General features: G+C 40.8%; 1 protein-coding gene across 3 annotated transcripts in view; it reads right to left on the reverse strand.

Annotated features, from left to right (window-relative positions):
* Window positions 1–15,275, reverse strand: part of SCP2 (sterol carrier protein 2) — a 136,783-nt gene that overhangs the window by 18,464 nt on the left and 103,044 nt on the right. For all 3 annotated transcript variants that reach the window (XM_070609594.1, XM_070609593.1, XM_070609595.1), the window contains one exon: window positions 1,679–1,781. In XM_070609594.1, the coding sequence (XP_070465695.1) occupies window positions 1,679–1,781 (103 nt within the window). The remainder of the gene's footprint in view (window positions 1–1,678; window positions 1,782–15,275) is intronic.

Consider the following 15,275-nt stretch of genomic DNA (forward strand, 5'->3'; position numbering starts at 1 on the left):
CCATGTGGTCATTAAAACTTATGGTAAGGATTTACACTTATGAGCATGGAACATTCTGTCAAGAGAAAAAAGCAGGCTATAAAACAACAGGTAGTCCCACACAGGTGTAGCCCAAGATGGAGCAGGACAGGTATGCAGCTCCCGGGCCAGTGCCTGCCTGCCCGGAACTGTCGACCTTGGCCCTCTCTACCTCAAGAAGGTTGTTGACCAGTATGAAAATCTTAGAAATGCAGGGTCCTTTGTCAAGAGACATCAGTCACGTTAGCTGTTTTCCCACGCACAGAGCAATCACCTTAGATGTTAAGCAGTCCTTTGTGCTACAACACGGGACTTACAAGACCTGCACAATGTCTGCCTTTCACACTGCGGCTCTAACACGACTGAAACGCACAGCTTAAATGTTCTGAATCCTTTCCCTTATTTCAGCCCTCTTTGATCAGCTTAATAGACGTGTGACCAGAACTGCGTGACAGTGGCTGTAACTGTGCCTTGTTGGTCTTCAAATTAAAATCAATAATGAAATCCCAAGATGCCTTTAGGTTTGAAACAATGAAGTAAATATTTAGTTTTGCCGAAGAGAATAACTCTCTGTTTGGAGAAAGAGTTACTGTTAGATTGCCTTAGTATGATTATTATCTATCAAGAACTAATTATTGTACATAAAAATAGATCTGCATATACATATAATTTTTAAAACTCAACATGTAATGTATGATCCTTGTTATGTAAAACTGTACATTCATATTACACAGAGAGATATCTGAAAGAATGTCAACCACTGTTAACAATTTAGTGAACTCTAAGTAATGGAATTTCAGGAGATTTATTTTGTTGTTGTTGTGTTTTGTTTTGTTTTTTGAGGAAGATTAGCCCTGAGCTAACTACTGCCAATCCTCCTCTTTTTGCTGAGGGAGACTGGCCCTGAGCTAACATCCATGCCCATCTTCCTCTACTTTATATGCGGGACGCCTGCCATAGCATGGCGTTTGCCAAGCGGTGCCATGTCCGCACCCGGGATCCGAACTGGCGAACCCCGGGCTGCTGAGAAGGGAAACGTGCGAACTTAAGCCCTGTGCCACCGGGCAGGCCCCATTTTTTCTTTTTTTATATGTCTCTGTACAGTGTGAATTGTTTTTAAATTAGCATCGTTTTTACCACAAGAAAAAACAAATTAAAAACTACTTTGAAAAAAATCAAGCACAAAAGATTTCCTTTTAAAAGGAGTTTTGATATTAGGTAACTTTAAAGGCCCACTTTAAATATCATTCTTTCGAATGGTTCTAAGTAAGATCTTTTTAATTCAGAAGGAGACTGCATCAAAATAAATTAGAATCCCTTTACATAAATGAACTTTGTCCATAATTATCATCTCTTTGACAAAGAGAGTCAGAGAAAAGAGTGATAAGCGTTAATCTTTCCTCTGAAGTTACGATTTTAACAGCATTTTACTACAGTTCTTTATGTAACTCAAATCTGGAGATTTCTACATTTCTGAAACGCACTCTTACCAGACTTACAGGAAGCCGTAACAGACACGCAGAAATCTAAAATACACTTAATACCTGACAATACAATGTACATTTTCAACTTGTGCCACTTCATGGCAACATCTGAAATCTGTATCTGCTTCCTCTAGCCTAGGGTCCTCCTGGTAGCGTTTTACGTAAATACTACTTACCTCTTCAAGCTTCTTCTCAATCTCCTTAAAGACAAGATTGGCCTTAAATCCATCGACTGCAGAGCTGGTTGGTGCAGCCTCAATTTGATGAGTTCCAAAATAACTGGGGAAAGAAAAGAATCAACTACAATCCACGGAGTCATACAGGGACTAGGTTTTTCAACATTTATACAGCAGTAATTTTCAAAAGCCCTAACAACAGAGACATTGTGACTTGTACCCAAAGGAAATTGTTATTAACCCATAAAACAATTAAGCTTTTCTTCTCATTTTTTCAACAAATATCCAATGCTCACCAGGTGCTGGGCATTGTCCTTGAAAATATGGTAAACCAAAGAACCTACCCTCACAAAGCTACTCCAGGGTGAGGGGAATGCACAAGAAAAGAAATAAAGAAGATAGTTACTATGAAGAAAATAAGGCAGGTTAAGGGGATATAGAGAAAGTATATTTATGTGTGTTGGGTGTTCTATTTTAGAAAGCCTGGCAAGATAGCCCTCTCTGAGGAGGTGATATTTAAATTAGGTCTTGAATTATGCAAATGAGCCAGCCCTGTAAAGATTTAGGTGGGGAAGCCAGTTCTGTGCTTCCAGTATAAAGAACTTGAGGTAGAAAGAGCTTAAGGAGGCCAGTACGGCTGGAGCAGGGCAGAGGAGAAGGTTCTAAGGTCACAGAAACACGCGGGGCAAGATAATGAGGGGCTTATAGGTCACGGTTAGGAGTCTGGGTTTCATTTTAAGTACAAGAAGAACCGTAGGGTATAAGCTGGAAAGTAGCATGGTTCAATTTACTTGTTTTGGAAAATAAATCTGCCTGCCAGCTGGGAAATGGGCTGTGAGAAGGCAAGTGGGGAGGCAGGGAGACCAGTGAAGAGGCTCCTGCAGGAATCCAGGCCGGAGATGATGGTGATTAGAACAGAGTTATAAGAAGTAGGGAGTAAGCAGAGGTTGGACTTGAGGTTTATTTTTTACCTATGATATAAGATATGAATTTAACAACGATCTGCTTATTAGTTGATTGACACTTAGGGAACAACCATACATACATGGCCTAATGTAGCAGAAGGAACACAGTCTGCACAGCCACAAAAACCTGGTTTGGAATCCCAAGGGCTTCCTCCACTCGCTAGCTACATGATTCTGAGCAAGCTACTTCACCTCTGCACACCTCTGGTGGGGAGGCAGGGAAGAAGGTAAAGAGTGGCAATGACTTTGCATAATTACGTGGAATCCTGTGTGTAAAGCACTTAGCAGAGACCCTGGTCCATGGTAAAAAATGACAACCATGACTGCTAAGCGCTCCAGAGCCTTAAGTATTAGATACAGACAGAAACTCGAGGGGCCTGAGGAAGATGAGAGCACCTTAGCATGTTAAGTAATTCCTCTGACATACCACAAGCATGCTGGTGATGGCTGGGACCAAGAGTGGAGCAACAGCGGAAGAATATATCTGAAGGAGTCGAGCACACAGCAGCTGCTCAGTGAGCATTTCTTTCTTTTTTCCTTCCCCTTCCCCCTTCTCTTCTTTCTTTCCCTATCCTCTCTCCTTCCTTCTGTGTCTTTTTTCTTTCTCCCTTCCTGTCCCATCCATTTCTCCTTTCCCTTTTTTCTATCATTTCATAAACACTTAATAAGTGCTTGCTGCATAACCAGCATTGTTGGAGGAACTGAGAGTATGACGGTAAACAAGTCAGACCCAGACCCTGTCCTCATCGAGTTTACATTCTTCCAGTGGAGGAGAAGAAGAAGGAAACAGACAAAATCACTGTACGTATTAGAAAGCAAACAGAAAGAGGAAGGTACTTTAGGTAGGGCAGTCAAGGGATGATGTCTCTGAGCAGGTAAATTTAAGCTAAGACCCAGTTAAAGGAAGAAAAGGAGATGGCCATTCAAAGAGAAAATTGCAAAGATCCTGAGAAAAGAGCCTGGTATGTTAAAAGAAAGTAAAACAAAACCAGCGTCAATAGAGTACAATAAGTTGGGGGACAGTGACAAGAAATGAAACCGGAGAACTGTGCGGGTACCAGATCCTGCAGGCCAAAGTAGGGAATCTGGGAAGCCACAGAAGTGATTAAATAGGGAGGGGAAGCAGTTTGATTTGTGATAATTCTTACAACAGTGTGCAGAATGAAGTCGGGGCAGGCAGTGCAAGAATGGAGCGGAGGCGCTCCTGAGGAGGCTGCCGAGCAGTCCAGGTAAGAAGCGACGATGGTCGGGACTAGTCTGCCTGTGGAGAGGGAGGAAAGGAAGTGGATTCAAAACACATTTTGGAGATAGAATCCATGGGCCTTACTGCTGGGAATGAGGGAGATCTAAGGGGAGGTGAAAGGGCAAGGATGAGTCAGGCATTTGGCCCGCATAACTGAGGGAATGGTAGTGCCATTTATTGATAAAAGGAAGAACCTAGTGGGAGTAGAGAGGACCAAAGCTCCGTTTTAGGGACATTAAGGATGAGATGTTTGTGAGACAAGAATGCAGTTGGATATGAGCGTCTGGAGCTCAGAGAGGTTTGGGCTGGAGATAAAATGGGGGTAATCATCAGCATAATCAAAGTATTTGAATCCATGAGAACTGACAAGCTCACCTTGAGGGGACGAAAGAGAAAGAAAAGAGCCTAGGACAACACCCTATGGAACTCCTTATTTAGAGGTCTGCGAGAGAAGGGGAAGCAGCAGCCAGTGATGCAAGAGGAAAATCAGTAGAGAATGATGTTACAGAGACTGAGAAGGAGAAAGAAGCCAGGAAAGAAATGCTGCCAAAGGTCAAGTACCTGCTGGGTTTGGAAACATGGTAAGTAAGGTGACTTTGACAAAAGCAATTATACGGAAGTGTTGGAAAGTAGAAGTCAGACAATAGTGAATTAGGGAGTGAAAAGGAGAAGAAAATAGAGACAAGAGTCGCTCTTCTGAGACACTGCTTTTACGGGAACAGTGAAATGGAGTGGTCTCTGGAGGGGAGTGTGATATCAAGGAAAGTTTGTTTTTGTTTTAAGATAAACACATAGGAGCATGCTTGCCTGATGATGGTGATGAACTGGGGAAAGGAGAGAGGAGAGAAGTCATGAGAAGGCGACAACAGGAGATGAGACGAGATCTAGCGGCCTGTGATAGGAAGAGGAGGAGACTGAAGGAAAGAAAGAGGATCAGATGGGTGCAATTCTAGATAGGTCTATAGGTCTCAGCATGGAAAATGAGGGAGTTTAAATCTAATGGCTTCTATTTTTTCAACAACGTATAAAGCAAAGTGATCAGCTGAGACTGAGGGTAAAAGGGTGGGTATGAAAGTCTAAAAAGTCGAAAAGTGAGCCTACCAGAAGAATCATATTAATATCACAAACAAGGAACGGAACCTAAGCTTTCGCCATGCTGAAATCTGCGCAGTTCTCGGAGCACGGCATGCTCCTTCACGCTTCCATGCCTTTACCATTGCTGCTCCCTGTGTTTGGAGACCTCTGTCTCAGCAAACTCCACTTTACCCTTCAAGATCCAGGCCAGGAAATTCCTTCTCTGTGAAACCCTATGAAATGCCAGATTCTCAAGAACAGATACCATATCTTTTTAAAAAAAATAATCTGTATATCCCCAATTCTTGGCACACAATAGGTATTCAGAAAATAGCGATTGAATGGAACTGAAATTACATTGAATTCTCCCTTACCTAAGTCCTAATTTTTTCCTGTTCTATTTAGAGCTGAATTATCCATGGTATACCATACCATCTTCTCAGAAAAAAGTCTGCATAAGTGACCTAAAATCAAGTGGCCACAACTAGCCCTCCACAAGCCAATTTCATCTCATTAATGGTCCAGCTTTTCAGCTTTTAATCATCACTGGGCCCTTCTCCAAGCTTGCTACTTCTTAATCACTTATGATAAAACAATAACTGATACTAGCAGCACTTTTCAGTGTACAAAGTCCTCGATACTTTATGGGCAGAGTTCAGACAAGTTCCCGCAGGTCACAGATATCTATCTTGCTTGTTTTGAAAAGCTCATCAAGCTAATGATTACCCAACTTTTCATCTAGATTAGAAAAAAGTTAATACAGTGGTCCCTCCTCATCCGAAGTTTGTTACCTGCGGTCAACCCCTGTCTGAAAATATTAAATGGATAATTCTAAAAAGAAACAATTCATAAATTTTAAATTGCTGCACCATTCTGACTAGTGTGATGAAATCTCACACCAGCCCTCTACCCCAGCTGGGACATGAATCATCCCTTTGTCCAGTGTATCCATGCTGTATACACTACCTGCCCTTAGTCACTTAGCAGCCATCTTGGTTATCAGGTCGATTGTTACAGTATTGCAGTGCTTATGCTCAAGTAAGCCTTATTTTACTTTTCTTTCTTTTTTTTTTGAGGAAGATTAGCCCTGAGCTAACATCTGCTGCCAATCCTCCTCTTTTTGCTGAAGAAGACTGGCCCGGAGCTAACATCCGTGCCCATCTGCCTTTATTTTATATGTGGGACGCCTACCACAGAATGGCTTGCCAAGCAGTGGCATGTCCGCACCTGGGATCTGAACCGGTGAAACCCTGGGCCGCCAAAGTGGAACATGTGCACTTAACTGCTGTGCCACCGGGCTGGCCTCTGATATATTTATTGATGTTTATTTATTTAGATATATATCTATTAATAGATAAATAGGTAGATAGATATGGATATATTTAAAAATGGGGGAGAAGAGGAACTCTTACAGCAGAATGCCACTTAAATATAAGGAATGATGAAGTTAGAAAAAAATCATTGATGGATGCTAAAATGAATGGATAATGGGTAAAACTCTGATGAAGAACAGGATATTTACATAATCTCAAAGCATTTCACACAAATTACTTATAACTACAAAGAAAAAACAGTAACTTTTCAGAGGAAAATACGGCAGCTATCACCTTCATCAGATGATCAAAGCTAAGCATCACCAACATAGAACAACCAACGTGTGCCTCCAGACACGATGCACTACGACACAACATCACTTCAGTGGTATTCCTGCAAAAAAAGTATAACCTGAATCTAATTATGAGGAAACAGCAATACAAACTGAGGGACATTCCACTCTTAAAGAATGTACTTGCACTCTTCAAAAAAGTCCAGCCAGGGCCGTCAGGCGGCACGGTAGTTAAGCTCGTGCGCTCCACTTTGGCAGTCTGGGGTTCGCCCGTTTGGATCCTAGGAATAGACCTGCACACCATCCATCAAGCCGTGATGTGGCAACACCCTACGTAGAACTAGAATGACTTACAACTAGGATACACAACTATGTAGTGGCATTTTGGGGACAAAGAAAAAAAAAGAGAAAGATTGGCAACAGATGTTAGCTCAGGGCCAATCTTCCTCACCAAAAAAGCATACCTTTAAAAAAAAAGTCAAAGTAAAGAAATACAAAGAAAGGCTGAGTGACTATTTCAGATTAAAGGAAACTAAAGAGCCATTAACAGCTACATGCATTCAGGATCCTGGATTGGATTCTGGACAAGGAGAAAAAACAAAGCTTATAGTATCTTTATAAAGATTTTTTTGGGACAATTGTCATACTGTGAATATGTCCTTTGGTTAGGTAATAGTATCGTATAAGAGTTAAATTTTCTTACTTTGATAACTATACTGTGGTTAAGTAAGAGAATGTCCTTGTTTTTAGAAAGCACACTGAAATATTCAGGGATAAAGGAACATTAATGTCTCCAACTTTCTCTCAAATATTTCAGAAAAAAAAAATATATATATATATACACGCAGAGAAAAAATGATAAAGCAAATGGGGCAAAATGTAAACAACTGGTAAATCTGAGTACAAGGTATATAGGAGTTCCTTGTACTATTCTTGTACTTTTTTCCTGTATGTTTGAAATTATGTCAAAAAAAGGATTTTAATTAAAATAGAAATCTAGAAAATGAAAAAGCTAATCACCTACAATCCCAACACTCCAGAAAGCTTCCTATGTTCATTTTTCCGTATTGCTTTTTGTAGTCCTCATTTATGAGCAGGCACACAGTTGTAATCATTACATGGATAGAATTTTTACTTTTAACTTTTAATTTCTTATATCACTCAGGGTTTTCACCTGTTGAGTTAAAATTTTAAGCTAACTTAAATAATTTTCCATTAAAAAACAAACTGGAACAATCCAAATACGCCTCAACCAAGGAATGCATAAACAAACTGTGGTACATCCATACAATGGAATACCTCTCAGCAGTAAAATGAAACAAACCACTGATACACACAGTAACACAGATGAATCTCAAATGCATTATGCTACATGAAAGAAGCCAAACTCAAAGGCTTTTTTATTCTATTCACATGATATTGTGGAAAGACAAAACTACAGGGCAGAAAACAGATCGGTGGTTGCCAGGGGCTGGAGGGTATGGGAAAGGGTTGACGACAGAGGTGAACAAGGAAATGTGGGGGTGACGGAACTGTTCTGTATCTTGATTATGGTGGTAGTCATATGACTGTATATGTTTGCCAAAACTTGTAGAACTACGCACTGAAAGGGTGACTTTTACTGTATGTAAATGACACCTTAATTAAAAAATGGAAAAAACAAAACAAAGTTGGGTTTTAAAGATAGGTTTCATTTAACAGATTATAGAATGCAAATCTATCGTCAGTCTATCATAAAAGCTCTTCATTTACATAAAATGAATAGGATGTTATAATACAAAGTCAATACTCACATTCAAAACTAGTCTAAATTAAAGAAAAGTTTAACTGTAAACTAAATGCAACTGGTCGTAGCTCTTAAATATGACTGCTCCTCTTCCTTTTCACTGGCCCTGTTGCAGCACTTAACATTTCTTATCCACACTACTCTCTGCTGCCCAGGGATTCCTGGCCTCTGGTCTCTCCACCATTCAACTAGAAAATATACCAGACTGATCTATCCAAAGTGCAATATAACCACATGATCTTTTGCTAAAATTCATATTCTGTAGGATAGCTCCAAACTCCTGAGCACAGCTTTTCAAAACCATGATCCAATCTCCTGTTACAGCTGCATCTCCTGACCCCGACACACTACTGACTCTGCCTCTCTCCCCAGGCACACGCAAAATAACCCACCTCCACCCACACAGCACAACCACTCATCAAACCTCCACGTATTTTCAACTCTCTGTACCCAGGTACAGGCCTAGAATGCCCCTCCCTCTACTCTTCTGCCGGGCAATTCTAGCCATCCTAGTTCAAATTTACCTTCTTCATTATAATATCTTCCCGTAGACTTCCACAGCATTTTGAAAAAACTATGTCTGCCTTCCCCACATACTCAGAGGACCATACTTGGGGGCCTAAGCATCAAGCACTTGCTCCATGAAAGTCAGCTAAACGAGAAACTTAGCAAATCAGATCATGTGCAATGTGTACCTTAAAATTACTTTGTTTAAAACCAAACCACAACCTCATTTTAAACTATATTTGTACCATCAGAGTTAGAATTACTTTCTCAACTTTGGCCTTTGGAGTGAGTTATGTTCTATCACTAAAACTATCAATAATATCTTTAATATTTCAAGCCAATTTCTTTTCAGTCATTAATATATCATCTGGATTTTTTCATGCCTCTGTCTTCCCAGAAATATCAACCGTAGCTATTGTGAACATTCTATCAATTATTCAGTCTCTTGAAAATAAAACAACTATGAGAATTCCTTGTTTAAAAGACAATTTATTGCAGAGGCTCGGACAGAAGCCCAGAGGGCGGGGCGTCCCCCAGCTGCTGTTGCCCGCCCCGTGGGACTAGGGATTGCCGGAGATCTCGGAGAGGACCGGGGCGGGGAACTTTCAAAGGCGGGTCCGGCGACCCGGAGGGGAAGCGCCGGAGCTCCGCCAGGCAGCAGACAAAACTCTCTGTCTGCCGGTAGCAGAGGGGCCACGCTGAGCATTCAGAGCTCCCGGCAGAGGCCCGGAGAGAAGCCCAGAGGACGGGGCGACCCCCAGCTGCCGTTGCCCACCCGGTGAGGCTAGGGATTGCCGGAGATCTCGGAGAGGACTGGGGCTGGAGAGAGTTCCAGAGACCCAGCTTAGTAGCCTAGGGGGAAACCCTACAGGCTCACAGAAGCCTTAGGGAAAGCCTCTGCACAGCACCAGTAGAAGGCACCCAGCCGCCAGCCACAAGGCTGGAAGACCCCAGGGCAAAAGCAGCATAGCTAGGTGTACTAACCACAGACTGTAGAAGATGCCAATAGCTCTCCTGCGACCCATAGAGGACAAGTGAGATTTGGTGGGTGCCGACAGCAACGGAGCGACAAATATAAGTGATCCCACCCCTGGCCGCTGGAAAAGCCCATAACACCGTTGCAGACCCCAAGGAGAGAGCGCATCTAGGTGGGCAACAACAGTAGGCCCCTGCAGCCTGAAGCCCCCCGTGACGGCCCCCACGGCAGAGGAGGGAATCCAAAGGGCCACTGTGGCTACGAAGAGGGGCCCAGGCCCAGTTAGCAACTACGGACAGGGTTCCTGGTTGGTGAAGTATAAACAGCTGCTCCCCCCACCGCAGCAGCTGAAACAAGTGAAAGGAGCAACTAAACTCTATCTCCATGCGGAGGCACAAATCAACATCATCAAGCAATATGAAAAAATACATTAAATCTCCAGAACAGAAAGAAAGTAACAAATACACAGAAAACAATCCCAAAGAAAATGAGATATATAACCTAAATGATGATGACTTCAAAACAGCCATCATTAAAATACTCACTGAGTTAAGAGAGAATTCTGACCGACAACTCAACGAGTTCAGGAGCTATGTCACAAAAGAGTTTGATACGATAAAGAAGAACCAAACAGAAATATTGGAAATGAAGAACACAATAGAGGAGATTAAGAAAAATCTAGATGCTCTGAACAGTAGGGCCGATAATATGGAGGAAAGAATTAGCAATTTGGAAGATGGCAATATAGAATTGTTGCAGGCAGAGGAGGAGAGAGAAGCAAGACTTAAAAGAAATGAAGAAACTCTCCGAGAATTATCAGACACAATTAGGAGATGCAACGTAAGGATTATAGGTATACCAGAGGGAGAAGAGAAGGAGAAAGGGGCAGAAAACCTATTCAAAGAAATAATGGCTGAGAACTTCCCAAATCTGGTGAGGGAGATGGATCTTCAGGTGACAGAAGCCAATAGATCTCCAAACTTTATCAATGCAAGAAGACCAACTCCACGGCATATAGTAGTGAAGCTAGCAAAAGTCAACGACAAGGAGAAAATATTAAGGACAGCCAGGCAAAAGAAACTAACCTACAAAGGAACCCCCATCAGGCTATCAGCAGATTTCTCAGCAGAAACTTTACAGGCTAGAAGAGAGTGGAATGATATATTCAAAAATCTGAAGGACAAAAACCTACAGCCGAGAATTCTCTACCCAGCGAAAATATCCTTCAAATACGATGGAGAAATAAAAACTTTCCCAGATAAACAAAAATTAAGGGAGTTCATTGCCACAAAACCTCCTCTTCAGGAAATCCTCAGGAAAACCCTCATTCCTGAAAAATCCAAAAAAGGAAAGGGGCTACAAAACCAAGAGCAGAGGAGATAAGTAGAAGGACAACAACAGAGAGTAGCAGCTCTACATCAGAACAGATTAAACCATGGGACGAGAAACAAAGGAAACTGAAGAAAACCGGAAAACAAGACACAAAATGGTAGTGGTAGGTCCCCACGTCTCAATAATCACTCTAAATGTAAATGGATTGAACTCCCCAATCAAAAGACACAGAGTGGCAGGATGGATCAAAGAACAAGATCCAACAATATGCTGCCTCCAGGAAACACACCTCAGCCCCAAAGACAAACACAGACTCAGAGTGAAGGGATGGAGAACAATACTCCAAGCTAATAATGAACAAAAGAAAGCAGGTGTCGCTATACTAATATCAGACAAGGTAGATTTCAAAGCAAAACAGATAAAGAAAGACAAAGAGGGACAGTATATAATGATAAAAGGGACTCTCCACCAAGAAGACATAACACTTATAAATATATACGCACCCAACACAGGAGCACCAAAATTTGTAAAGCAACTCTTAATAGAACTAAAAGAAGACATCAACAACAATACAATAATAGTAGGGGACCTCAACACACCATTAACACCAATGGACAGAACATCCAGACAGAAAATCAACAAGGAAATAATAGAATTAAATGAAAAATTAGACCAGATGGACTTAATAGATATATATAGAACACTTCATCCAAAAACAGCAGGTTACACATTCTTCTCAAGTGCACATGGAACATTCTCAAGGATTGACCATATTTTGGGAACCAAAGCAAACATCAATAAATACAAGAGAGTTGAAATAATATCAAGCATCTTTTCTGATCATAACGCTATTAAACTAGAAATCAACTACAAGAAAAAAGCAGAGAAAGGTGCAAAAATGTGGAGACTAAACAACACGCTTCTCAACAAACAATGGATCATTGAAGAAATTAAAGAAGAAATCAAATATTATCTGGAGACAAATGAAAATGAGAACACGACATACCAAATCATTTGGGATGCAGCAAAAGCAGTCCTAAGAGGGAAATTCATCGCAATACAGGCTCACCTCACTAAACAAGAAAAAGCTCACGTAAGCAACCTCAAACGACACCTAACAGAACTAGAAAAAGAAGAACAAACAAGGCCCAGAGTCAGTAGAAGGAGGGAAATAATAAAAATAAGAGCAGAAATAAACGATATTGAAACAAAAAAGACAATAGAAAGGATCAATGAAACAAAGAGTTGGTTCTTCGAAAGAATTAACAAAATTGACAAACCCCTAGCCAGACTCACCAAGAAAAGAAGAGAGAAATCGCAAATTAATAAAATCAGGAATGACAGAGGAGAAATCACAACAGATACCAATGAAATACAAGAGATCATAAGAGAATACTATGAAAAACTATATGCCAACAAATTGAACAACCTGGAAGAAATGGACAAATTCCTAGACTCCTACAATCTCCCCAAACTGAATCAGGAAGAAATGGAGAATCTGAATAGACCAATCACAAGTAAGGAAATAGAAACGGTAATCAAAAACCTCCCCAAAAATAAGAGTCCAGGACCAGACGGCTTCTCTGGAGAATTCTACCAAACATTCAAAGAAGACTTAATACCTATTCTCCTCAAACTGTTCCAGAAAATTGAGAAAGATGGAGAACTCCCTAACACATTCTATGAAGCCAACATCACTCTGATCCCCAAACCTGACAAGGACAACACAAAGAAGGAGAACTACAGGCCGATATCACTGATGAACATAGATGCAAAAATCCTCAACAAAATTTTGGCTAACCGATTACAGCAATACATCAAAAAGATTATACACCATGATCAAGTGGGATTTATACCAGGGACACAGGGATGGTTCAACATCCGCAAGTCAATCAACGTGATACACTACATCAACAAAATGAAAACCAAAAACCACATGATCATCTCAATAGATGCAGAGAAAGCATTCGACAAGATCCAACACCCATTTATGATAAAAACCCTCAGTAAAATGGGTATAGAAGGAAAGTACCTCAACATAATAAAGGCCATATATGATAGACCCACAGCCAACATCATACTCAATGGACAAAAGCTGAAAGCCATCCCTCTGAGGACAGGAACAAGACAAGGGTGCCCACTTTCACCACTCCTATTCAACATAGTTCTGGAGGTGCTGGCCAGAGCAATTCGGCAGGAAAAAGAAATAAAAGGAATCCAAATAGGTAACGAAGAAGTAAAACTCTCGTTGTTTGCAGACGACATGATCTTATACATAGAAAACCCCAAAGAATCCACAGAAAAACTATTAGAAATAATCAACAACTACAGCAAAGTAGCAGGGTATAAAATTAACGTGCATAAATCAGTAGCATTTCTATACACTAACAATAAACTAACAGAAAAAGAACTCAAGAACTCTATCCCATTCACAATCGCAACGAAAAGAATAAAATACCTTGGGATAAACTTAACCAAGGAAGTGAAGGATCTATACAATGAAAACTACAAGACTTTCTTGAAAGAAATAGGCGATGACATAAAGAGATGGAAAAACATTCCTTGCACATGGATTGGAAGAATAAACATAGTTAAAATGTCCATACTACCTAAAGCAATATACAGGTTCAATGCTATCCCAATCAGAATCCCAAGAACATTCTTCACAGAAATTGAACAAACAATCCTAAAATTCATATGGGGCAACAAAAGACCGCGAATTGCTAAAGCAATCCTGAGCAAGAAAAACAAAGCCGGCGGAATCACAATCCCCGATTTCAAAACATACTACAAAGCTACAGTGATCAAAACAGCATGGTACTGGTACAAAAACAGGTCCACAGATCAATGGAACAGAATTGAAAGCCCAGAGATAAAACCACACATCTATGGACAGCTAATCTTCGACAAAGGAGCAGAGGGCCTACAATGGAGAAAAGAAAGTCTCTTCAACAAATGGTGCTGGGAAAACTGGACAGCCACATGCAAAAGATTGAAAATTGACCATTCTTTTTCACCACACACCAAAATAAACTCAAAATGGATCAAAGACCTAAAGATTAGGCCTGAGACAATAAGTCTTTTGGAAGAGAATATAGGCAGTACACTCTTTGACATCAGTTTCAAAAGAATCTTTTCGGACACTGTAACTCCTCAGTTGAGGGAAACAATAGAAAGAATAAACAAATGGGACTTCATCAGACTAAAGAGCTTCTTCAAGGCAAGGGAAAACAGGATTGAAACAAAAAAACAGCTCACTAATTGGGAAAAAATATTTACAAGCCACTTATCCGACAAAGGGTTAATCTCCATAATATACAAAGAACTCACACTGCTTAACAACAAAAAAACAAACAACCCGATCAAAAAATGGGCAGAGGACATGAACAGACATTTCTCAAAAGAAGATATGAATATGGCCAATAGACACATGAAAAGATGTTCATCATCGCTAATCATCAGGGAAATGCAAATCAAAACTACACTAAGATATCACCTTACCCCCGTTAGATTGGCAAAAACATCCAAAACCAAGAACGACAAATGTTGGAGAGGTTGTGGAGAAAGAGGAACCCTCATACACTGTTGGTGGGAATGCAAACTGGTACAGCCACTATGGAAAACAGTATGGAGATTTCTCAAAAAGTTAAAAATAGAAATACCCTATGACCCAGCCATCCCATTACTGGGTATCTATCCTAAGAACCTGATATCAGATATCTCAAGAGTCCGTTGCACCCCTATGTTCATCGCAGCATTATTTACAATAGCCAAGACGTGGAACCAGCCTACATGCCCAGAAACTGATGATTGGATAAAGAAGATGTGGTATATATACACAATGGAATACTACTCAGCCATAAAAAAAGACGAAATTGGCCCATTCACAACAATGTGGATGGACCTCGAGGGCATTATGTTAAGCGAAATAAGTCAGTCAGAGAAAGACGAACTCTATATGACTCCACTCATAGGTGGAAATTAGCATATTGATAAGGAGATCTGATCGGTGGTTACCAGGGAAAAGGGGGGGTGGGGGGAGGGTACGGAGGGGGAAGTGGTGTACCCACAACATGACTAACAAAAATGTACAACTGAAATCTCACAA

This window comes from Equus przewalskii, chromosome 2 (assembly GCF_037783145.1).
Source record: "Equus przewalskii isolate Varuska chromosome 2, EquPr2, whole genome shotgun sequence".
Lineage (NCBI taxonomy): Eukaryota > Metazoa > Chordata > Mammalia > Perissodactyla > Equidae > Equus > Equus przewalskii.